At 46.9% G+C, this 24012-nt stretch overlaps 1 protein-coding gene and 1 long non-coding RNA gene across 4 annotated transcripts; one reads left to right on the top strand and one right to left on the bottom strand.

Moving 5' to 3' along the window:
- Window positions 1–10909: 10909 nt before the first annotated feature.
- LOC113593321 (uncharacterized) lies at window positions 10910–21768 on the bottom strand. 2 transcript variants are annotated; one of them, XR_008293788.1, is made up of 4 exons: window positions 21630–21768; window positions 17791–17933; window positions 14561–14793; window positions 10910–12549 (listed from the first exon to the last, which is right to left on the bottom strand). It is a non-coding gene; the product is annotated as an uncharacterized LOC113593321 (long non-coding RNA). The 2 variants fall into 2 exon arrangements; XR_008293787.1 differs by having other exon boundaries at window positions 10910–14793.
- Window positions 19617–23032, top strand: KLK4 (kallikrein related peptidase 4). 2 transcript variants are annotated; one of them, XM_027037172.2, is made up of 5 exons: window positions 19617–19677; window positions 20941–21103; window positions 21523–21773; window positions 21860–21996; window positions 22597–23032. In XM_027037172.2, exons 1-5 carry the CDS (start codon window positions 19617–19619, stop codon window positions 22747–22749), a joined length of 765 nt encoding a protein of 254 aa, XP_026892973.2. In that variant the 3' UTR covers window positions 22750–23032. The 2 variants fall into 2 exon arrangements, with proteins under 2 accessions (XP_026892973.2, XP_026892974.1); XM_027037173.2 differs by lacking the exons at window positions 19617–19677; window positions 20941–21103 and adding an exon at window positions 21195–21327.
- Window positions 23033–24012: the final 980 nt, after the last annotated feature.

Genomic DNA, 24012 nt, shown 5'->3' with positions numbered 1-24012 from the left:
CACCAAGCTCACAACTGCATCTCATGCACAATGCCTGCTGCAGAGTTGGTGCTGAAAAAATGTTATCCCGTTTTCAGAATGTGCCACTGTTTCGAAGATGGAGCCTGGACATAACTTGGAGGGCAGACTACTCAATCCACTGTATTATGTGTTACACTGTGTCCTCCAAAAATATATGTTTTAAGGTCCTAATCCCGGAGACCTCAGAGTGTAATCTTATTTGGATATTGGGTCATTGCAGGTGCAATTAGTTAACATGAGGTCATACTGGAGTAGGTTGGACCTTTAATCCCATATGACTGGTGCTTTTATAAAAAGAGGGAAGACAACGTGAAAACATACACACAGGGGAGAAGGTCATGTGAAGACAGAGGCAGAGATTGGGGTGATGCAGCTACAAGCCAAGGAACTCCAAGGATTGACAGCCATTGTCAGAAGCTACAAGAGGCAAGAAAAGATTCTACCCAGAGTCCCAGAGAGAGCACAGCCTTGTCAATAACTTGATCTTGAACTTCTGGCCCCCAGGAGTTCTGGCCTCCTGCTATGGACACTGTTACAGCAGCCCTAGGGAACCACTACACATAGGAAGGTTGATTGTCTCTGTGGGTCAGACAGAGATATTAGAATATCTCCAGAATCCTTCCCTTGAGAGGAAGAAGTCAAACACAGGTCTACTTTACAACAGAAGATGTATGAATGGCCAATAAGCACATGAGAAGATGCTCAACATCTTTAGTCACAAGAGAAATACAAAACTGCAATCAGACACGACTACATGCCCATCAGGTTGGCTAAAACAATTTTTTAAATCCCCCAAACTCATAAATGTAGCAGAGATGTACAGTGACCAGAACTCCCACACATTGTTGCTGGGGATGTACAATGGCATAACCACTTTGGAGAAAGGTTGGGCAGTTTCTTGCAATACTGAACATGATCTACTCTATGCCTAGCAGTCCCACTGGTAGGTATTTCTCCATGAGAAGTGAAAGCATATGTCCACACAAAGACTTTTACACAAATGTTCACAGCAGCTTTCTTTGTAATAGCCCCAAACTGGAAGCAACCCAGGTGTCCATCAACAGGAGAAGGGATAAATGAACTGTGGTGTATTCAAACAATGGGCTATGCCTCAGCAATTACAAGGAACAAAATGCTCAAGGGGACTCAAGATGAAAGGAGTCTTATACAAACAGTACACACTTACGTCTCCATTTACAGGAATTTCTAGAATAGGCAAAGCTACTCTATGGTGGAGAGACATCAGAACCCTGCTTGCCTCTTGGGGTGGAGGCTGGGACAGACAGAACTGATGTGAAGAAACTTGCCGGGTGATAGTGTATGTTCTGTGTCTTGATGGGGGGTGGTGTGCATGTTGGTCAAAACTCACAGAAAAGTACAGCTTTTGTGCATTTCATTGTATATGAATTTTACCTTAGAAAAGAAACATGAAGTTTGAGTTGTAGTACATGATAGATGTGTTTGAGAATTTAAGATGAAGTGTGCTGATGTCTGTGACTTACTATGGAATGCATCAAAAATAAGATGGATAGATGCTTAGATGGATGGATGGATGGATGGATGGGTGGATGGATAGAAGGATGGATGGGTGGATGGGTAGATGCATGGATGGAAGGGTGGATGGAAAGTCAACAGACGTGACAAAGCAAAGATAGCAAATTATAAACAGTGGAATCTAGGTAGTGGGTATATGGATGTTTGCTGTAAATCTCTTTTATTTTTGCTACGTGTTTGAAAATGTTCATGATAGGGGCCGCCTGGGTGGCTCAGTCGGTTAAGCCTCCGACTTCGGCTCAGGTCATGATCTCGCAGTCCATGAGTTCGAGCCCTGCGTCGGGCTCTGTTGCTGACCGCTCAGAGCCTGGAGCCTGTTTTCGATTCTGTGTCTCCCTCTCTCTCTGCCCCTCCCCCGTTCATGCTCTGTCTCTCTCTGTCTCAAAAATAAATAAACATTAAAAAAATTTTTTTAAAAAAGAAAATGTTCATGATAAACATATGGGGGAAATCAGACATGTGTCTAGTTAAGTTGCAGTGACTCAGTTCTTCTCCATTTTCTTTTTTTTAATTTTTTTCAACGTTTTTATTTATTTTTGAGACAGAGAGAGACAGAGCATGAACGGGGGAGGGGCAGAGAGAGAGGGAGACACAGAATCGGAAGCAGGCTCCAGGCTCTGAGCCATCAGCCCAGAGCCCGACGCGGGGCTCGCACTCACGGACCGCGAGATCATGACCTGGCTGAAGTTGGACGCCCAACCGACTGCGCCACCCAGGCGCCCCAGTTCTTCTCCATTTTCATTGCCACTACCTTAGCTGGAGCTGCTCTCCTTTCTTTCCTGGACATTCATTCATTCATTCATTCAACAAACAGTTACTGAGTACCTACTGTGTTCCAAGCACTGTTCTAGGTTCCCAGGTCATAGCACCGAACAAGTTGGAGAAAGTCTGTTTTTGTGTAGCTTTTTTTTTCCCTAGAGGAGGAGAAAGACAACCATGTGTAAGCACATAATACTTCAATGGGGACATTAAATGTTATGAAGATGAGTAAAGCAATCAGGGTAAGAGGACAGAGAGAGCTGGCAGTGGGGGTGTTATTTCCCATTGGCTCGTCAAGAGAGGCCCCTCTGGGAGGTAACTCAGACCACAGACCAGAAGCAGCAAGGGAGGGAATTGGGGTGACAGGGGAGGCTCCAGGATGTGCGGCCAACTCCGACACAGACATACTGGGCTGCTGCAAACACCCTCTTCACTTCTCTACACTGGTCTTTGCTTTTGCGCTTGCTCTGCTCTGTCCCTCAACTGTTCTCCCACAGAAAACTGAGTGGGGGGGGGGGTTGGCATTGTTTATAGGGAAGGAGGCACCTTCTCTTCTGCAGCTGTCAGCAGCATGGATTGTCAGGCTGAGTAGGGCTTTCAGGGGAGTTTGGTGGTGGGGATGGAAGAAGCTGGACCACTCTGCTCACTAGTGAGAAGATCTGAGGGTCCTTGCTTGGGTGGGTCTCCAGGAGGTAGGGGTGGAAGAGAAGAGGTAACAGGGAAGAGGAGAGAGGAGCAAGCAGTGTGGTCAAAAGCAGGGCAGGAGACCTGGAGGGTCTTTCAGAAGCCAGCATGCTGAATGGTCAAGGCTGAAGTCCTTACCTGGAAGCTGATCCTTTTTGGCAAATCCTCCATCAAAAAGTCTCCTGCACTTGGGACTGCCTGGGCTAGCATTTGGGGTGGAAATCAAGAAGTGTGTCCCTTCAGGTGACAGTAGGATTCTGAGGTGGTCTAGATAGTGGGGCTAGAACTTCTACTAATGGGGACCAAGGGAAGACTTGGCTGAAGTCCCTTTTCTGCTTAAACACCATTGATGGCTTCCCACTAGTTCTGGAATAAACCCCAAACTTGTCACCGGAGCCTTCAGAGGCTGACATGATCTGGACTCTGTTAGTGTCCTACTTTCCCACCCAATCTGGCAGCACAGTTCTGCCCAATACCTCAGATGAAGCCTGAGTTGGAGGAGCCCCTTGGGGAACTTGAAAAATAGAAAGTTTCCTTTTTTTTTTTAATAAATGATCTATAATCAATTTTTGTTTCACAAGAAGAAGGAGAAGAAGAAGAAGAAGAAGAAGAAGAAGAAGAAGAAGAAGAAGAAGAAGAAGAAAAAGAGGAAGGAGGAGGAGGAGGGGAAGAAAGAAAAATCTGCAAAGATGAAAAAACCTAATAACGCTTCCTAGACACACATATTGGTGAATAAATCAAGTGGGTCCACAAATCTGTGGGTCAAATTCTCTTAGACTGTTGAGCAAACTCAGTATTCTCTATCAAGCATGATTTATTTTTTGCTTTTAATTTAGACCAAGGGTGGAAAAGGCTGTGTTCATCATATGGCACATTTGCTGGCACATTATTATCAAGGCTTCTGTCTTGTTTTTTTATATAATTGTATTCAACCAATTTTTCCCCCATTGTCTGGTCCTATTGCCTTCCTCCTCTGGGCCCAAACTAGAGACAAATGAGGTATTTTGCCTCAGGAACAAAATTTAAGGAGTAGTGCAAAACCTCAGAAATCAAGACAAACAATATTTTAAAAAGTCAAAACGAATGCAGACAAGTCCACACAGGGATCTGACTCTGCACAGCATGATTCATATGCCTCAACCTAATCCCAGTCCTGCTGCATACTGTCTTTATTTTAAATCTTGGTATCTTGTTCATCCTAGATTGTTGCATTAATTTGGAGTTTTTAAAACATCGCATTAAAGTGTTTATTCCTGATTACTGAGGTTTTTGGTCATGCTTATGCTTGTGCCCAAGACCCTCTTCCCCCTCCTCCTGGTCTTCTGAGCTTTGCCCTCAGGTAACCATCCTATCATGTCTCATTCACATCTTTGTGTTTTTGCGTGTTTTTATTGCCATAAGTGTGCCAAACTACCAAATCTGAGGACACGGTTCTTCACAAGATTGCCCTTGTTTCAGACACCTGCTGCAATTTTGGGGGTCCGCGGGGTCGCCTCCCCGCCTTGAGACCAGCTAGCTACAAATCTGGAGTCCCCACAGACTCCCTCAGGCTTAATAAATCACAACCATGGGATTCAGGAAAGTGCCAAACTTACAACTGCGGTTTTATTATAACAAAAGGACAGAAATTAGAAGACAAGCATAGGGGCGCCTGGGTGGCTCAGCTGGTTAAGCATCCGACTTCGGCTCAGGTCATGATCTCACGGTTGGTGGGTCTAAGCTCCGCGTTGAGCTCTGTGCTGACAGCTCAGCCTGCAGCCTGCTTCAGATTCTGTGTCTCCTTCTCTCTCTGCTTCTCCCCCACTCACACTGTGTCTCTCTCTCCCTCAAAAATAAATAAACATTAAAAAAGAAAAAAGAAACTAAAAGATATGCATAGAGTGAAGTGGGAGGTGGTTCCAAACGTGAAGCTTTCATCATCCTCAGGGATGTGTTATTTGTCACACATCAAAGTGTGACAATTCCCAAAGAGTATTGCCAACCAGGGATGCTCACTCAAACTATGACACACAGAGTTTTTAATGGGCTACATTACGTAGGTGTGATTGATGGGTCAGCTGGCTACAGATTTGGGGGTTCTCACTACCCCTTAAGATTCAATATTTTGTTAGACCAGCTCTCAGAACTCAGGAACATGCTATACTTATGATTACAGTTTTATTATAAAGAGTATAAATCAGGCCAGATGAAAAGATGAATAGAATGAGGTCCAGGAAGGTCCCAAACATATTCTGTGCATTCTGTCCTCAGGAGCTGTCACACCCTGTGTGTTGCCAAACAGGAAGCTCATCAGAGCTCCAGAGTCCAGAGTTTTTATTGGGGTTCCATTATAGACACATGGTTGATCAAATCACTGGCCATATGATTGAACTCAGTCCAGCCTTCTTTCCTCCATAGGCTGATATCAAGCGGCCCAAAACTCCAACCTTCTGAATCACATGGTTTGTGTTTCAAGTATTTTGAGCGTGGCCCTAGGGGCCTACCATATATAACAAAGGTATTTCTATCACTCCAAAGGTTTAGGGCTTACTTCCCAAGAACAGGGGACAGAGACCAGCCAAATTCTGTTGATTACACATTTATAAAATACGCAGGGATTTTTGGTTCTGTGCATATATTTTTAATGCATGTAAATAATATTGGTTATATGCCCCAAATTTGACCTTATTTTTTTTGTCACTCAGAACTATGCTCCTAAGATCCATCCATGTGGATATATATACACCTAATCTGTTGCTTTTAACAACACACAACTCCATGCCAGTGGGCACTCACCACACCCTACCATCCACTACCCCAGAGATGGACACAGAGGTTGCCTCCAGCTCCTCATTTCCACCAACAGTGCTTTGTATGTGTCTCCTTAGAATCCAAAATCCAATTTATTTGGAACCTGTGGAGGTTCAAATTACAGCCACAAATTTTCGGCACTCCTCTCTCCAACAGTTGGAGTTGAATTTCCTTCTCTTTGAGTGTAGGTTGAACTTACTGACTCACTTCTCATGAACAGAATGTGGCAGAAGTGACAGTGTATGTTACTAGGTTGTAAAAAGTATCGCCTCCCTCTCTCTTCCTTCCCTCTATCCCTCCCTCTCAGATCACTGGCTCTGGGGGAAGCTCACTGCTGTGTTGTGAGGACACTCAACAGCCCACATGGTGAAGTTCACATGGTAAAGAACTGAGGTCTCCAGTCAACAGCCACTGAAGTCACCCATCCCGGAAATAGTCCAGCATAAGTGGAACCTTCAGGTGACTGCAGCCCTGATTAACATCTTGCCTATAATCTAGTGACAGACCCTGAGCTAGAACCACCCAGGTAGCCACTCCTAGATTCCTGATCCTCAGAAACTGTGTGAGGTTTTTTTTTCAAGTTTGTTGTGTTAAGATGATGAATTAGGGGTGAATAGCCACCTAGCAATAGGCAACTAATATGGCATCTAACCCTAGGAGTGGGACAAGTTCCTGGTTGAGCTGAATACATATGCAATGTCCTCACAGAATTAACACAGAATTATCACACGCTGGGTGATAGTGTGGGCATATGGTTAATTTGACCAGGTCACTCTCGTGCACGGCTTTGTCCTCCACACTCCAAGGGCACAATTTGAGGATCCCTAAAGTTCAGGTTCCTGCTGCTGCTTTCTACCGCAATTTAATCGGTATAAAACGATAGCCTGCCACATTAAGCTCGCATTTCTTAAATTGTTGATGGTTTTGAGCCTCTCTTCACCTGCTTGCTAGTTAAAAACGTAGCTCTTAACTTTCAGAAAACATGAAATATTCTAAAACGGTCACTCTAACAGCTGTAGCTTGTCTAGAACAAGCCTGTCAACAAAGTTTGCATCACATCATCTATATTAATGGCTCACATTTCATAGATGATCTTAATAAACCTCTGGTCGCCAGGGAGGTTCAGGCAAATGAGCCATCCAGGAGTTAATTCTGTGAGGACATTGTATATGTATCCAGCTCAACCAGGAACGTGTCCCACTGGGCAAAATTGGGGTTGCTGTGTTACGGCGGCTGTTTCTCTAAACCTTCACAGTTGGTTGGAATACATATATACATTTTAAATTTTTTAATTAAGTGAATTTTGCCCCCAACACGGGACTCGAACTCACGACCCAAGATCAAGAGTCTCACGCTCCACTGACTGAGCTGGCCAGGCATCCTGGAATATATTTTTTAACCGTCTACTTTATCTTTTCCACAAAGGAGGGACAAACGAGGAAGCCCATACTAGTGCTCTGTGTGCTCAAAAGCACTTTTGTGCTTTTTTTCCTCCTACGTGTTCTCATTATGTGCTACCATGCACATAGGCATGTGGATTTAGGTTTTACTTTCCTTGCTGCTTAGGCTTGGAGCTTATGGTGCTCTGTTTCTTTGGGAGCAAAAGGAGACAATATGTGGTGCAGGTGTCAACCCAGAGACCTCTGGAAATGGTACAGAAGGAAGAGGTGGGTTCATTCTGACCTTGGTCCTGAAAGCTGTGTGTCGTCATGTGCGTGGGTTATGTGAGTGCAAGAGACTGACCAGTGGCTCTGAGGAACACTGAGGTGTATGAAGGAGGGAAATAAAACCGCCCAGTGATTTCACCAGCCAGAGAAAACCAAACAATGTTGCCATCTTTGTGCATGTGCTGTAGGGACACAGGATAGCTCTAGAGTAACACACAGCCTGCAAAAACCGAAGTGCCCAGTCCTAACCCTAGCCTTGCTATGTACTGGATGTGTGTGAAATGGCAAGAAAAAAATGGTGCATTTTTCAACCCCATGGGGTTGTTTCAAGGATATTGGAACATAATACCCAACAAAGCTTTGTGTTTGGACCTGGGTTTCCAGAAAAATGGTCTAGCAATCGCTCTGGCAAAACACTTCTCTGAGGCAGCAGACAGATGAGTGAAACTGTTCGTCTCCACAATTAGGAGTCTGTGGCGAGCTTTAACAGCTTTTTAAAACAATGTACCTTAAGAAATAAGCCAGCCGAGCTTCAGGACTGTATCATTTACCTCCAGTGATAACAATTAAGAGAGTCATTAGTAATGTTCACACTTAGTCATTGTTTTGTAACTTATGCAACTGACTGAATGGTTTGTCAATAACTTTGTAAGCAACTCAGCATTAAGGGAGTCTTTTCTTTTCATTTTTTTCAACATTTATTTATTTTGGAGAGAGAAACAGAGAGACAGAATGAGCGGGGGAGGCTCAGAGAGAGAAACACACACACACACACACACACACACAGAATCTGAAGCAGGTTCCAGGCTCTGAGCTGTCAGCACAGAGCCTGACGTGGGGCTCGAACTCATGAACCAGGAGATCATGACCTGAGCCCGTCAGATACTCACCTGGCTGAGCCACCCAGGCACCCCTAAGGGAGTCTTTTTCAACATTTTACTTTTAATTGTAAAAAAAAAAAAAAAAAAAAAAAGCAACATGAAATTTACCATTGTATCCATTTTCAAATGTACAGCTCAGTAGTGTTGAGTATATTCACCTTGTTGTACAACAGGTCCCCAGAACTTTTCATCTTGCAAAACTGAAACTTTGTAACCCATTGCATATTTAACTCCCCATTCCCCCTCCCCAGGTGCCTTCCCCCGGAAACCACCGTTCTATTTTGTCTGTTTGAATTCGACTATTTTAGATACTTCCTATAAGAAGTATCACACAAGTACTTGTATTTTCGAGACTGGACTATTTTAGATACTTCCTATAAGAAGTATCACACAAGTACTTGTATTTTTGTGACTGGACTATTTTAGATACTTCCTATAAGAAGTATCACACAAGTACTTGTATTTTCGTGCCTGGCTTCTCTCCCTTCACATAATGTTCTCAAGAGTCATCCCTGTTGTAGCATGTGACAGCAGATTCTTCCTTTTTAAGGATGAATGATAATCCATTTTATGGAGACATCACATTTTGTTTATCCAATTCATTTGTCAGTGGACACTTGGGTTCATCTTCTGTCTGCTATCCATAAATGCTGCTATGAACATGAGTGTGCAAATATCTCTTCCAGACCCTGCCATCAGTTAAAGTGAGATGGGGGGGTCTTTGATTATATAAAAAGGAAAAGAAGGTATCAAGCTCATTAATACTAAGTTGGATGGGTTGTTTTGTTTTGTTTCTATGAATGTCCCTGGAGTCAGGCTGCCTGGGTTCAAATCTCAGCTTTAACAGTCACCTGCTGTGTGTCCTGGGACAGCTCACTTCACTTCTCTGCTCTCAGTTTTCCCATCTGCAAATGGGAATGGGAATTTGTTAGGAATACTAACCGAACCTACAAACTTCAGGCTTTTGTGCATGTAAGTGACTACATCCTCGAGGACACTATGATGAGTGCGGAAAACCCAACTTCACAGCATTTCATACTGTATGATCCCGTTTATATCACATTCTCAAAGTCACAGAATTAGAGTGACAGAGAACGGACCAGTGGTTGTCAGGGCTTGAGGGTGAGGGGCGGGTGTGGTTCTTAAGGGATACCACGAGACACTTTCTTCCTGATGATGCAAGAGTTGTGAATCCTGATGGTGGTGATGGGAAAGACAGAGAAAGAGATATAAAAATGATGAAATTCAACTAAGATCTGTAGCAGACTACTATTGTACCAAACCCAGTTTTCTGGTTTTGACAAAGTTTTGTGGTTATGAAAGATGTGACGGAGGGAAACTGCATGAGAATCCTCTGTACCACTTGGCAACTCTTTGTGAGTCTTGAACTATTTCAGAATAAAACATTAGAATAAAAAAACGTTTCTGGCACATTGAAAGCGCTCAACGAACATTAATCATCGCGGCCATAGATCTCCCTATGTGCATCTTTCATCTGGTCTTGTTTTCTTTTCAATTTTTTTTTCCTGGCCAGCTCTAAGCCCCACCAAATTAATAACAAGATCCCTTGAGGAGGGAAAAAAAATGCCTCCCACTAAATTCCCCCAGACTGAAAGACTTCCCAGCAGAAGGCTTTATAGGCATAGATATAATTATGATTCATCTGTAATTTTCACACCAGCCATTGTCTTACAACTTAGGTAATTATCTAAACAGTGTTTCACAAACCTTGAAACTCACCAGGCATTGCAAAGTTTCCATGCTTATAACAGGAAAAAATAATTAACCAAGTGTTCTGAACACCAGGAGACGCCTTACTTTGTTAAGAGCCCAGCCCGGTGGCGAAAGGCAAGAGAAAAATAAAAACACGTCTTTGCATTTGCCTGTTTATGTGCAACGAAACCTTTGAAGATGACCCAAGTAACATATTCTACTTGTTATGTTTTGAATAAGAGGTGAGGACAGGCTAGAAGGCGGATATGGTCATGATTTGTCACTGTGTACCTTTTTTTATAAACATACTTTATTTTTGTACCATGTGGAAATAGTACAATTACCACGTGGAATAGTACAAATACTATTCAAATACTTGGGTAGAAATGATATTACAGACACACACACACACACACACACACACACACACACAGATTCTCATGCAAGTCTCTCTGAGTTCAAACCTAGCTATTTCTTACTGTGTGGACTTGGGAAATGATTCTAATGTCCTCTGGCCTCAGTTTCCCCTGTTTATCGTGAAGACAGCAACAGCAGCAAGGTTTACGGGAAGATAAACAAGTTAATCCACATAGAGCCCTTCAATCAGCTCTACAGAGGATGCGTTCAGCATACATTGGCCAATAATCTTAACATTGCCCCTTTGAGTAAGTAAAAACAAAAAGGTACTTTCTTTTCACCTCTGTTGCAATCCTAACAAACCTAGTCAGAGAGGATTTTACTGAAAAAAAAATTATTTCTTCTTGTAATGGGAAAGTCATATTTCTTTATCTGTTGTTGTTTTCTTTTTTTAATTTTTAAGTTTTATTTCTTATTTTGAGAGAGAGAGAGAGAGAGATAGTGAGAGTGTGGGAGGGGCAGAGAGAGACGGGGAGAGAGAATCCCAAGCAGGCTCTGTGCTGTCAGGGCACAGCCCTACATGGGGATCGAACCCACAAAACCATGAGATCATAACCTAAACGGAGATCAAGAGTTGAACACTTAACTGACTGAGCCACCCAGGTGTCCCTGTAGTTTTGTTAAAAAGACAGGTTCGTGATTTTATCCCACTAGATTAATTACAACGACACAAGTAAAACTGACTATAATTGCTCGAGGCATGTGAGCTATTTATTATATTATTACTATTGTTATTATTATCATGATCTTAGGTGGGTATCTGGGTGCACAGAGGAGATAGTTCTGGAAGACAACCAGGGTCACCACGACTCACGAATAAACAGACATGATGGTAATTTCCCCAACTTATTAAATCATTGCTACATTGGTAGCAATACTTGGAAATAACAGTGGCTGAGCTCTGAGGTAGAAATACTTAGTCTTGGGGCGCCTGGGTAGCTCAGTCGGTTAAGCGTCGACTTCAGCTCAGGTCCCGATCTCACGGTCCGTGAGTTCGAGCCCTGCGTCGGGCTCTGGGCTGATGGCTCAGAGCCTGGAGCCTGCTTCTGATTCTGTGTCTCCCTCTCTCTCTCTGCCCCTCCCCTGTTCATGCTCTGTCTCTCTCTGTCTCAAAAATAAATAAACGTTAAAAAAAAAAAAAAAGAAATACTTAGTCTCTTGCCCAGGGTCTCACCGGAGCGGGTCTGACCCCACAAGCCACACTCCCTGCCTTTCCCTGTAGAACCTGAGAGACCCAAGATCAATCAAGATCAGGACTTGAGCTCGCCAAGGGCAAGGTTCAGGTGGCTCCCTCCCCCTGTCTGCAAGGAGTTTGCTTGCACCTCTGTCCCCATCTAGCACCAGAACTGGGTGCTGAGACCCACAGTCCCCCACCCAGGAGAACTTGGGAATCCCTCCTTTGTGCCTCACCCCTTCAACCTCTTATTCTTTCCCTGCGTGCCTCCAAATCCACAAGGGGGCAGTGTTGCCTAGTGGTTAGGCTCACACAGGGTGGGTGATGTGGAGATGAGGGTTCAGACCTCAGTTCTACCATGTAATCAACTTGGTCCACAGGTAAACAGCTCTTAGCTTCTCCGTGCCTCATTTTTCATCTGTACAGTGGGGGGAGGGGGGGATAATAGATCCGATTTCATAGGATATTGAGGAGATTGAGCCAGTTAACGTTTGTAAAGAACCTGGAGCAGTGCCCGGAACAAAATAAATACTACTTGTATAGCCTATATGTAAGTTTATATGTAGGTGCTCTATGACAGCGTATGACGATTATTGTTGTTTTTTTTCTGCTTTACTTTATCTCTTGTCTCTTTGTGCCTGAGTCTTTCTGTATTTTTGTCCACTTTTTTCCTCCACTGGGGTCACGAACTCTGCTGCTTCCTGGGGCCAGGCAGGTAACGAAAATGAAGGAAACCGCCGGGTGTGGGCCAGAAAACGGGCAAGCTGTCCCCAGGACAGTGGCCACTCAGAACCTGCTGCTGGTGGATCATGACCGTGGGAATGCAGACACGATATTGACTTTCCAAGAGAAGCTTGAAATTTCCTGATCTGTCAATGTTGGCGGCCAACTGAAAAAAAAAAAAAATGCCCAGAATAGAGAGCCCGGAATAAACCCACACATATGTGGTCAACTGATCTTAGACAAGGGTGCCAAGAATACAGAATGGGAAAAGGACAGCCTCTCCCACAAATGGCGTGGGGAAAACTGGACATCCACATGCAAAAAAATGAGACTGGATCCCTGTCTTACACCCTACACAAAAATCAACTCAAAACGGATTAAAGAGGGCGCCTGGGAGGCTCAGTCACTTAAGCGTCCAACTTCGGCTCAGGTCATGATCTCACTGCTTGTGAGTTCGAGCCCCACGTTGGGCTCTGTGCTTACTGCTCGGAGCCTGGAGCCTGCTTTGGTTTCTGTGTCTCCCTCTCTCTCTCTCTGTCCTTCTCCCCCACCTCCCAAAAGTAAATAAACATTTTTTTTAAATTTTTTGAAAATGGATTAGAGATATAAACAGAAGAGCCAACACTGTCCGACTCCTGGAAGAAAATAGGGGGGGGTTGTCTTGGCAATGATTTCTTGAATACGACACCAAAATCACAGGCAACATAAGCCAAAAATAGACAAATGGAATCACATCAACTAAAAAGTGTCTGTTCAGCAAAGGGAACCATCATCAGTGACAGGTGGCCTATGGAGTTTGAGAAAATACTTGCAGACCATATAACCAACAAGGGGTTAATATCCAAACTATATAAGGAACTCCTTCAATTCAATAGCAAAACAAACAAACAAACAAAAAAACCTATAAAACCAGATAACTGGATTTAAAAATGAGTGAAGGACTCGAACAGACATTTCTCCAAATATGACACAGAAATGACCACCAGGCATATGAAACAATGATGCCACTCATCACCAGGGAAACGGAGATCGAAACCACGAGGAAGTATCACCTTGCACCTGTTAGGATGGCAATTAAAAAAAAAAATCCAAGGGGCGCCTGGATGGCTCAGTCAGTTAAGTGTCCGAGTTTGGCTCAGGTCATGATCTCCCGATTTGTGAGTTCGAGCCCCGCGTCGGGCTCTGTGCCGACAGCTCAGAGCCTGGAGCCTGTTTTGGATTCTGTGTCTCCTTCTCTCTCTGCCCCTCCCCTGTTCATGCTCTGTCTCTCTCTGTCTCTCAAAAAATAAATAAATGTTAAAAAAAATTTAATAAAAATTAAAAAAAAAATTTTAAACCCACAACAGCAAAAAACCCAACAACGACAACAGAGATAAGTAAGGAGCATTGGTGAGACTATGGAGATATTGGAATCCTTGTTCACTGTTGGCGGGTGTACAAAATGGTGCTACCACTGTGGAAAACAGTGTGGGGGTTTCTCAAAAAATTAAAAGTAGAATTACTATATGATCAGGAATCCCACTTCTGGCTATTGAGTCAAAAGAATTGAAATCTGAGTCTCACGTTAGGTTAGCATCACATCTCGTGAAACACTGTTTCAGGTGTTTGCAAAGTAATATTAATATTAATAACAAAAGTGAATTCTTACAAAGTACTTCCCATGTGCACCAGACTCCGCACCAACTGCTTCACAGGTATTAACTAAGTGAATATTCTCAATATTCCATGAGACAAGTAATATATTTATTCCCATTTCACAGATGAGAAACAGAGGCACAGAGAGGCTTGGTAACTTGCTCACGGTCAGTGACCTAGTGAATGGCAGACCTGAGATTTGAACCTTGAGAGGCTGTCTCTTCATCAGTGTGCAATCAGCTGGGAAATTGTTTCTGTGACTGTAAATCAATTTGTTGGTAAGGGCGTTAATTCTTCCCTCCTCGAGGGCATTTGTTCACTCAGCGAATCTTTACTAACAACCTACCACGCGCCAGGCATTGTTCTTGGCCCTGGGGATACAATGGTGACCTTGGCAGGGATGTTTTATCCTCATGGAAGAGCTTGTGTTCCAGTGGAGGAGACAGACACCATGAACAGGTGAAACATTAACGCATCATGTGATTTTGCGGCAGACAAAATAATCCCCATCACAAGGGTGTCCTATGAATATGCGATCTTACTTGGGGACTTTGCGGGTCTGATTAAAGATCTCGAGATGGGGCGGTTACCCCGGGTTATGCTGCTGGGCACAATGAAACCACAAAGGTTCTTACAAGAGAGAGGCAAGAGGCAAGACGGGCTAAGGAATGCAGGTGCCTCCAGAAGCTGAAAAGACAAGGAAATGGAGTCACCCTTAGAGCCTCCAGAAGGAACCAGTCCAGTGAGACTGCCTTTGGACTTCTGGCCTTCTGAACTGTAAGAGAATAAATCGGTGTTGTTTTAAGCCAGTAAATTTGGGGTGTTTTCTTACAGCAGCAATAAGAAATTGACATAGATTTATATATAGATAAGTTTTATACTGATAATCAGGGCATATATACTGTTAATAAGGATAAAGAAATGGGGCCACTCTAGACATGGGGCCGTCAGGGAAGGATCCTCTGGGGAGGGGATATTTAAGAAGAAACCTGAATAAGGGCAGAAACAGGTAGATATGTGGACAAAGAGCATTCTGGGTAGAAGCAGCAGCCAGCAGCGAGTGCAAAGGTCCTGAGGTGGGGACATGATTTACACACCTAAAAAGCAGCGAGGAGGCAGGTGTGGCTGGAATGGGCAAGGTGGAGAGGGAGGAAAATGAAGTCAAAGCAAGAACAAAGGGGGACAGAGCATGTGTGGGCCTTTGCGTCATGGTGAAAAGTCTAGCTTCTACTCTGAGTGTGATCACCAGTCTTTTAGACCAAGTTTGCACGTTAGTTTTCTTTTACAGCCAAGGGCCATTGTAGATCAGCCCAGCCAAGGATCTGCTGTTTCTAGAACTTTTTATTAGAGATCAGTGACTCTTCTGGGGACCAAGAAAAACAGGGGGGAAAAAATGTCACTGCGTCCCCTCCCCTACCTCCACAAACAGTTTAAAAAGTGCTTCTGGCAGTTTCCACTTAAGATCATTTAATACCAGGGTGCCTGGGTGGTTGAGTCGGTGGAGCGTCCGATTTCAGCTCTGGTCATGATCTGATCTCACAACTCATGAGTTCGAGCCCCACATTGGGCTCTGTACTGACAGCTCAGAGCCTGGAGCCTGCTTCCGATTCTGTGTCTCCCTCTCTCTCTGCCCCTCCCCCATTCATGCTCTGTCTCTCTCTGTCCCCAAAATAAATAAACATTAAAAAAAATTTTTTTAAAAACAAATATAAAAAACATTAAAAAATAATAAAAAATAAAAAAAGATCACTTACTACTACTTAAGCTTTGATCTATTTGATTTGGTTCCTATGTTCTCCAAATCAGCCCTGTCCAATCAAAATAGAACATGAACCAAATATGTAATTTAAAATTTTCTAGTAGTCACATTATAAAAGGGGGGGAAAAAGCAAGCAAAAGTTTAATTTTAGTAATATATATTTTTTTAATTTAGAGAGAGAGAGAGTGCGAGCGGGGGGTGGGGCGGGGAACGGAGAGAATCTTAAGCAGACTCTATGCTCAGTGCAAAGCCTGATGCGAGGCTTGATTGCATGACCCTGGGATCATGACCTGAGCAGAAATCAAGAGTCAGATGCTCAACTGAATGAGCCACTCAGGCGCCCCAGTAATATTTTTATCTTAACCCAACGTATCCAAATTATGATCATTCCAACATGTAATCAATACAAAATTAATAAGATAGTTTACAATCTTTTATACCAAGTCTTCAAAATCCACTGAATACACCTGCAACAGCATCCCCATCCAAATACTAAGTTTTCATCAGAAATAATTGATGTCGGGGCGCCTGGGTGGCTCAGTCAGTTAAGCGTCCAACTTCAGCGCAGGTCATGGTCTCACAGTTTGTGAGCTGAAGCCCCGCGTCGGGCTCTGTGCTGACAGCTCAGAGCCTGGAGCCTGTTTCGGATTCTGTGTCTCCTTCTCTCTCTGCCCCTCCCCGCTCATGCTCTGTCTCTCTCTGTTGCAAAAATAAATTTAAAAAAATTTAGAAATAATTGATGTCTATGCAGAGCCTATAAAACTTAGATTTGAAACAGTAGATTCTTGTAGCCAGATGGTTCCAGATGTGCTTAAGACCTTTTCAAAAACTGAATCAGGATTCAAGGCTTACACTTAAATTAGTTAAAATTTGGGGGCGTCTGGGTGGCTCAGTTGGTTAAGCGTCTGCCTTTGGCTCAGGTCATGATCTCACCGTTTGTGGGTCTGAGCCCCGCGTCGGGCTCTGTGCTGACCGCTCAGAGCCTGGAGCCTGCTTCGGATTCTGGGTCTCCCTCTCACTCTGCCCCTCCCCCACTCACACTCTGTCTCTGTCTCTCCCTCAAAAAGAGATAAACATTAACAAAAATAAATACACTAGTTAAAATTGAATAACAGTTCAAAGCTCGTTGCTCTACCGCACTTGCCACGTTTCAAGTGCTCAATAGCCACCTGTGGCTGGTGGCTGCTGTGTTGAGTGAAGCGGATCTAAAACCCAGGCAGACCGAAATCCACCAGGCAGGAAATATCTCAGTCACTTCTGGGGTCTCCTGTCCTCCCCTGCAAGGTAGCGACAGAAAACTCAACTTGGTTGGTGCTAGAAAAATGGGGGGGGGGGGAGTGTCCAGGCCTTTGGTGTGCGGGGTTCCATCTTAACTTCTGCTCCTCTGGTATTTGCTGAGGTCCCTCTCAAACCCTGTTGCTGCAGAGGGGCTGGGACATGCCCCCCGTGGTGGTCCCTACAGCCCACAGCCATCCTGCCGTTGTGCATGTGGTCAGGATACGTTTCCTGTGGCTCTCCAGGGTGGAGCAGGCTACAATTCTCTCTGTGCCCAGTAAGACTCTGTGCCACCAGGAGACTGAACACAAGCAGCTAACTGGAGACAGAGCTAGAGGACCAGACAGGCACCAAGAAAAAGCGAGTGACAGGGTCAGAGAGACAGAGAGAAGCACAGACATTCATGCTTCATCACCACCATCATCTGTTGCCCAACCCCTCATCAGTGCTGTCCATACCTGCTCCTTAGGTGATCTCACACAACCCCATGGCTCTAAACACCACTTCTTTGCTATGACTCCCCACTGCTTCTCGCCAGCGCTGACCTCTACCTGCCCATGCATCCAACCACTTGGCTCCCGACAGGCACCCCCTTGCTCAGCCCTTGCCTCCCACACCTCCTTGCCCGCTTCCACAAATGGCACCACAAGTGGTCAGACCAAGCCTCAGAGACACCCTTGGCGCCTCCTTTCCCCTCCCTGCCCATTTCCCACCTGTCGGTCAGCATGTTGACTCTACCTCCGGGATGAGCCCTGCGCCCATTCATTCCTCTTCTCCCTGGACCACAGCATCGCCCACCTGGGCTGCTGTCACCTTCCGCCTTCGTGTCGGTGTCTGCTCCCTTCTCACCCTACGGTCATTCTTCTCCACGCAGGATGTGTCTAAAAAGTAAATAAGATCGTGTCACTCCCTTCTACCCCTGTGCTTAAAACCCATTGCCCTTAAAATAAACCCAAATTTCTTCCCCAGCATTTACACCCCTGCATCATCTGCCCCGTTCCTTCTCCTTGTTCTGCCTCGCATACCCCGAGTTCTCTCTTTTTCCTGCAAGGTTCACATGGCATGGCGGCTGTCAATCTAAATGTCCCTTCTTCTGTCTCCCCAACCATCATCTTGTCCGCAGAAGGTCCCCCGCCCCCGCCCCCGTCACTCTACGGTCACCTGTGTTCTTTGCACACACACGACTGCCATATATTGCCTTGTACTTTTTCTGCTTGTCTCCCCCACTAGGATGTGAGCCCCGTGAGCACCAGAATTTGCTTGCTCCGTCCTGCGTCTCAAGTTGGGACAGCAGGAGCTCAGAGCATGGCAGGTGTGCAATTGCTTTTTACCGAGCGAGGGCTTCGTCTTACTCCCACTTACTGGGCACCTACGATATGCCTGACACGATGCCAAGGCACTTTCCCTGCGCTATGTCTTTGGAGGTATCTGGGGAGCGAGGAATAACAGTGCCCCTGTTTTACAGATGGGAGAATGGAGGCTTAGAGGGATTCAGTCACCCCAGGGTTTCAAAGGTAAACCATGATGCAGTCTGGATTTGAACCCAGAAAGGTTTGCTGGGGAAGCACAGCAGGGGACAGAGAGAGAGAGAGAGAGAGAGAGAGAGAGAGAGAGAGAGTAAGAGGGAAAATAAGAGAACATGAGACAGAGCAAATGAGAGAGAACAGGAGAGAATACGAATACGAGGGAATGAGAGACAGAACCAAGAAAGAAGTGAGGCTCTGAGTCCCCTCTGGGTCGCTGCTCCCAGCCCCTCGAGCCCCCTGACCTTAGCCTGACACCAGGGCAGCCCTGAGAGCTCTGAGATGGAAACTTGCAGCACCTGACCCCAGGAATGTGTCCCCAGGGGGCAGGCCAGCCCAACTGGGGATGCTTATAAGTCCCATGGGGGCCCCTTCAGGAGGCAGCAGGCGGGAGCACAGCCCAGCGCAGGATCCCGGAGCCCAGAGGCAGCGAGGTGAGCGTCCCCGCGGTGCCCGCCCCGCCCACCGCCCCTAAGGGCGCAGGCTGCCTACAGTGCCGCGTCACTGTGAACCTCAGCCCCCAGACCCTGGCTCTCTAGGTCTCTCCAAAAAGGTCTCTCGCGCTCTCTAGTTAGGAATGTCTCTTCATCACTCTCTCTGACTCTGCTCTTTCTGTGTCTCTGAATATCTCTGTCCGTGACTCTGGCTCTCAGTCTGTCTCTGATTATCTCTCGCAAGTGCTCTGTCTCTGTCCCAAGTCCGACCCGCGGGCCACGTCTCCATGCTCCTACTCTTCCAGTTTAGAGACAGAGGGACACTTCCTTCGTCCCTTCCTCTCCACCTAATTCTCTCTCTTTCCACCTTTCTCTCCCTCTTTCTCTCTCCCTCTCTAAATCTCTCTGGGTTCTGGGGCTCTGGGCTGGGATCTCCAAACCACGATGCGGGTGTTGGAGGGCAGGGGTGGCATACATAGGTCCTTGTCTGACCAATAATATCCTTAAGGGGACAGTAAGAGAGGGAGACAGAGAAAGATGGAGAGATTTGGGCTGTGAGTCCCCCAGACTCACCAGAGACTGACCCTCGTGCCCAGGTGCTGGCGTGATGACCACAGCAGGAAACCCCTGGGGCTGGTTCCTGGGGTACCTCGTCCTTGGTGTCACAGGTATCTGAGTGTGTGTTGTGGGTGTGGCTGTCTGTGCCTGAGGGCACAGTGTTTGTCACTGTGCAGGCATGACTCAGTGTCCTCCTGGGTATGACTAAAGCTGCCTGTGTGACAGAACCCGGGACCGTTGCTCTCTGGTTACACACATGGGATTCCTTGTATCATAGGGAGTTTCTGTGTGTGCCACTGGTGTACTCTGTGTGTGTGTGTGTGTGTGTGTGTGTGTGTGTGGTTTGCACGCCTCTGTGTGTGACACAGTGTGATGGGCTGTGTGGTCAAACCCGTGAGAGTCACTGTGTTACTGGGTGAAGGTCAGACGGTCTGGGCCTCTGAATATGCTGCGAGTGACAACGGTGGATGATGCTGTGAGGACACGGGAAGCCCAGGGTGCCGCTGACAGGGAGGTCGTGCTTCTGGGGGAGTCGCCCATTGCCGGAAACCTGTGCCTACTTCCCGGGTCTCTGATCCACGGACTCCCAGGGGCCCACGTCGCCCCGGGGTTTCTGTGTGAGCCGGCTTGTCGCTGGTGCGACTGTGGAGGAGGCTGAGCCGGGGAGGGAGTGACTCTGAGGGCCACCAAGAGCGACACTGCTTCCCTTGAGCGTCTGACTGTGTCATCCTTGTCTCTGCACCCTATATGAGGGGTTCTGCTTACGCTAGGGGACTGTGGCCCCGGGTACTGCACGAGGCTGGTGTGGCACTTGTGGGGGAGCGGGGGGCGGGGGGAGGGAGAGACAGAGGAGATGGCAGGTGGGTCTTGGAGATGGGTGTGACTGGCTCAAAGCTGAAACTCCCCTGGAAGACAGACCCTTCTCCTTTACTCTGATCTCCGCTTCCGGAGTCGTATCCCACCCCAGGAAGCCTGATCTGGCCCAGAAAATCCCTGCACCAGGACCCCGCCCCCGGGAGGTCTAGTCCCACCTCCTGAGCCGGCCTCCGCACTCCTCACACCGCCCCTGGGATCCCTGACTCCACCCAGGAAGTCCTGGCCCCGCCCTCATCCCGCCCCGCGGCACTGGCCACGCCCCCCCTGCACTGAGACCCCCGCCCCCAAGAGCTCTAGTCCTGCCTTTTGAGCCTGCCCGCCAGCCGGGCCCACGCCCCCGCATCGATCCCTGCGCTTAGGAGCCCTGTTTCCACCCTGAGACCATCCCCAGTCCTGACGAGACCCTTGAAGCCATGACCACGCCCCTAGCCCGTGGCCACGTGCCCAGGAGCCCGGTTTCCAGCCGGAGCCCGCCCCCATCCCTGATCCGCCCTCAGGATCCCAGGCCTCGCGTGGCGGCAACCACATCATAAACGGCGAGGACTGCATCCCGCACTCGCAGCCCTGGCAGGCGGCGCTGTTCACGGAAGACGAATTTTTCTGCGGGGGCGTCCTGGTGCATCCGCAATGGGTGCTGTCAGCCGCACACTGTTTTCAGAAGTGAGTGCCAGCCTGGGTGGGGGCGGAGGCAAGGGCCTGGGGCAGGGTGGATGGAGTGGCGGGGGTGGGGAGGAGGGGTGCCTGGAAGTAACTTTAGCTCAGCCTCGGTGCTGAGAGCGGAAACCTCTGTAAAGCAAGACTCTGCAAGGGAAGTGGGGGCTGTTGGCTTTGGAAAGACTCAGGCAGCCCAAGAGCGAAATCCCAGCTCAGCTGCTGAGTCACCAGTGAGTTAAGACAAATTCTTGTCGCTGGATAAATTGGGTGTGTGGGCGAGGATTTGCGATCACAGATGGGTAGCTCCAGGCGCCGCGCTTAGCGAGGAGGATGGGGTTGGGATAAAGGGGGGGGGGGGGCGGGGAGATGGGGTTGTGGAGATAACGGTGTTGCCACAAAACTAATCCGTCCCCCATGGCCCTCAGGTCCTACACCATCGGTCTGGGACTGCACAGTCTTGAGGCCAGCCAAGAACCAGGCAGCCTGATGATGGAGGCCAACTTCTCCATACAGCACCCAGAATACAACAAACCTTTTATCGCCAACGACCTCATGCTCATCAAGTTGAAAGAGTCAGTGCCCAGGTCGGATGCCATCCAGAACATCAGCATCGCCTCCCAGTGCCCGACCGCTGGGGATTCTTGCCTCGTTTCTGGCTGGGGTCAGCTGATGAATGGTGAGCTCACGAGTGTGCGTGTGTCCGCCCTCTCTGAGGGGTTCTCCTCCCGGCCAGAGGGGCTGACCCCGGGCTCTGCGTCGCAGGCAGGCAGCCCCAAGTGCTCCAGTGCGTGAACATCTCGGTGGTGCCCGAGGAGATCTGCAGCGCGTTCTATGCCTCCGTGTTTCACCCCAGCATGTTCTGTGCCGGTGGAGGACAGGACCGGAAGGACTCCTGCAGGGTGAGAGATGGGGGACAGGGGAAGGAGGGGAGGGGACGGGTGGGGGGGATGGAGCAGGGAGGGAGGCAGAGACACACAGGGGTACAGGGGAGAAACAGACACGGGGAGATGAATGGAGAAACAGAAATAAACATGAGAGTAAAAATAAACAAAGAGAGAATGAGAAATAGAGACAGAGATAGTGGAGGCAAACACACACACACACACACACACACACAGAAATACCTCAGGGAGAAACAGAGAGATAGACTCATAGAGATGAAATGCAAAGAGAAATAGGGGATTTAAAAAAAAACAGAATATGCAAAGAGATGCAGAGAGGCATAGAGACTCTGGGAGTCAGAGACAGAAAAACAAGCCATAGGGGGAGATTAAAAAACAAGCAAACAGAATAACAACAAACCCAGGAGAATCGAGCGGCTGTTGGGACCTAGGGGAGCAGAATTCCCTAAGGTCAGGGCTCTGGAAGGGACCTCTGAGGTGTGTACGGTTATCTTTTATTTCCCTATCTTAAGTCTCTTGGTGTCACTGGTTCCCTTCTGACTTCAATCCGTCTCCACCTCTCCGTGTTTTGGATTCTCCCTCTCTCTCCAACAACAGGGTGACTCTGGGGGCCCCCTGGTCTGCAACGGGTCCCTTCAGGGCCTCGTGTCTTTTGGACAAGTCCAGTGTGGCCAACCCTATGTGCCAAGCGTCTACACCAACCTCTGCAAGTTCACTGACTGGATACAGAAAACCATTCAGGACAATTAACTTCTAGAACTTGGACCCAAGAAACTCAACCCCTAAATATAGGCTGCAGAAGGGATTCAGGAATTTGGGTTCCCAGTGCCTTCCTCCCTCAGGCCCAGGAGTCTAGGTTCCCAACCCCCTTCTCCCTTAGCCCCAGGAATCCAATCCCACCAAGAATCTTTTCCTGTACTCAGTGCCCCCTAGTGGCACAATGTTGACCCAGCCTTACCAGCGGCAGAGAAAGTTGGTGTTTCACTTTTGTCCCTTCTCTTAAGCCCAAAAATAAAGTCTAAGAGAAACACAGGCTCTGTTTGGACTGTCTTCCTCGCTTCCATTCCAATTCAAAGGATTCTAGCAAATAGCTTTTCCTCCTTGGGCTATTGGAGGGCCATTGGATTCCCAAAGAAGGAGATAATGTTTGAGAGGTTAAGAGAATCTGATTCTGTGGATGTTACCCAATTTCAAAAAAGTCAAGTCAGCAAATGGCAAATTAATGAGGTTTTTTCCCTTGCTTAGTTTATTTACCTATGGTTGACTTATTTTTGGTTTTATCTTCCTAAGTGCATTTTAAGAAGTTTTCATTTGTATCTGCCTCAGAACCCTGCTGCTGTAACTAGGAGATGGTGAGAAGAATCATGGAGAGATATGGAGACTGAGGGCAGAGATGGGAGGGGGGAGACTGAGGGCCCAAGGAATTATTATCATACTCTTTCCTGATAAATTATATTAATAAGAACATACTACTAAGAATTTCTATTCAAGAATATATTCATAATTATATTATTTGGGAATCTATTCATCTGGAGATATTCCTCAAAATATATAGAGTAAGGAGTAAAATAACTAAAAGTGAAAAAAAAAAACCCATCCCCACTCATCAAAAAGGACTTAAAGATGTTTCTCAGGGGTGCCTGAGTGGCTCAATCAGTTGAGCATCTGACTCTTGGTTGCAGCTTGGGTCAGGATCCCAAGGCTTGCATCAAGCCCCATGCTGGGGTCTACACTAAGTGTGAAGCCTGCTTAAGATTCTCTCTCTCTGTCTCTCTCTTGGGGCGCCTGGGTGGCTCAGTCGGTTGAGCGTCCGACTTCAGCTCAGGTCACGATCTCGCGGTCCGTGATTTCGAGCCCCGTGTCAGGCTCTGGGCTGATGGCTCAGAGCCTGGAGCCTGCTTCCGATTCTGTGTCTCCCTCTCTCTCTGCCCCTCCCCCGTTCATACTCTGTCTCTCTCTGTCTCAAAAATAAATGTTAAAAAAAAATTTTTTTAATAAAAAAAAAAGATTCTC

This window comes from Acinonyx jubatus, chromosome E2 (genome assembly GCF_027475565.1).
Source record: "Acinonyx jubatus isolate Ajub_Pintada_27869175 chromosome E2, VMU_Ajub_asm_v1.0, whole genome shotgun sequence".
NCBI lineage: Eukaryota > Metazoa > Chordata > Mammalia > Carnivora > Felidae > Acinonyx > Acinonyx jubatus.
This window is presented reverse-complemented; position numbering and strand designations above follow the sequence as displayed.

Excerpts from the sequence above, each read along its gene's own strand:
- KLK4 (XM_027037172.2), top strand. The coding sequence starts at position 19,617 with ATGACCACAGCAGGAAACCCCTGGGGCTGGTTCCTGGGGTACCTCGTC. Across the intron at positions 21,104-21,522 it reads GCCGCACACTGTTTTCAGAA|GTCCTACACCATCGGTCTGG; the intron begins GTGAGTGCCAGC and ends CATGGCCCTCAG. Across the intron at positions 21,997-22,596 it reads ACCGGAAGGACTCCTGCAGG|GGTGACTCTGGGGGCCCCCT; the intron begins GTGAGAGATGGG and ends CTCCAACAACAG.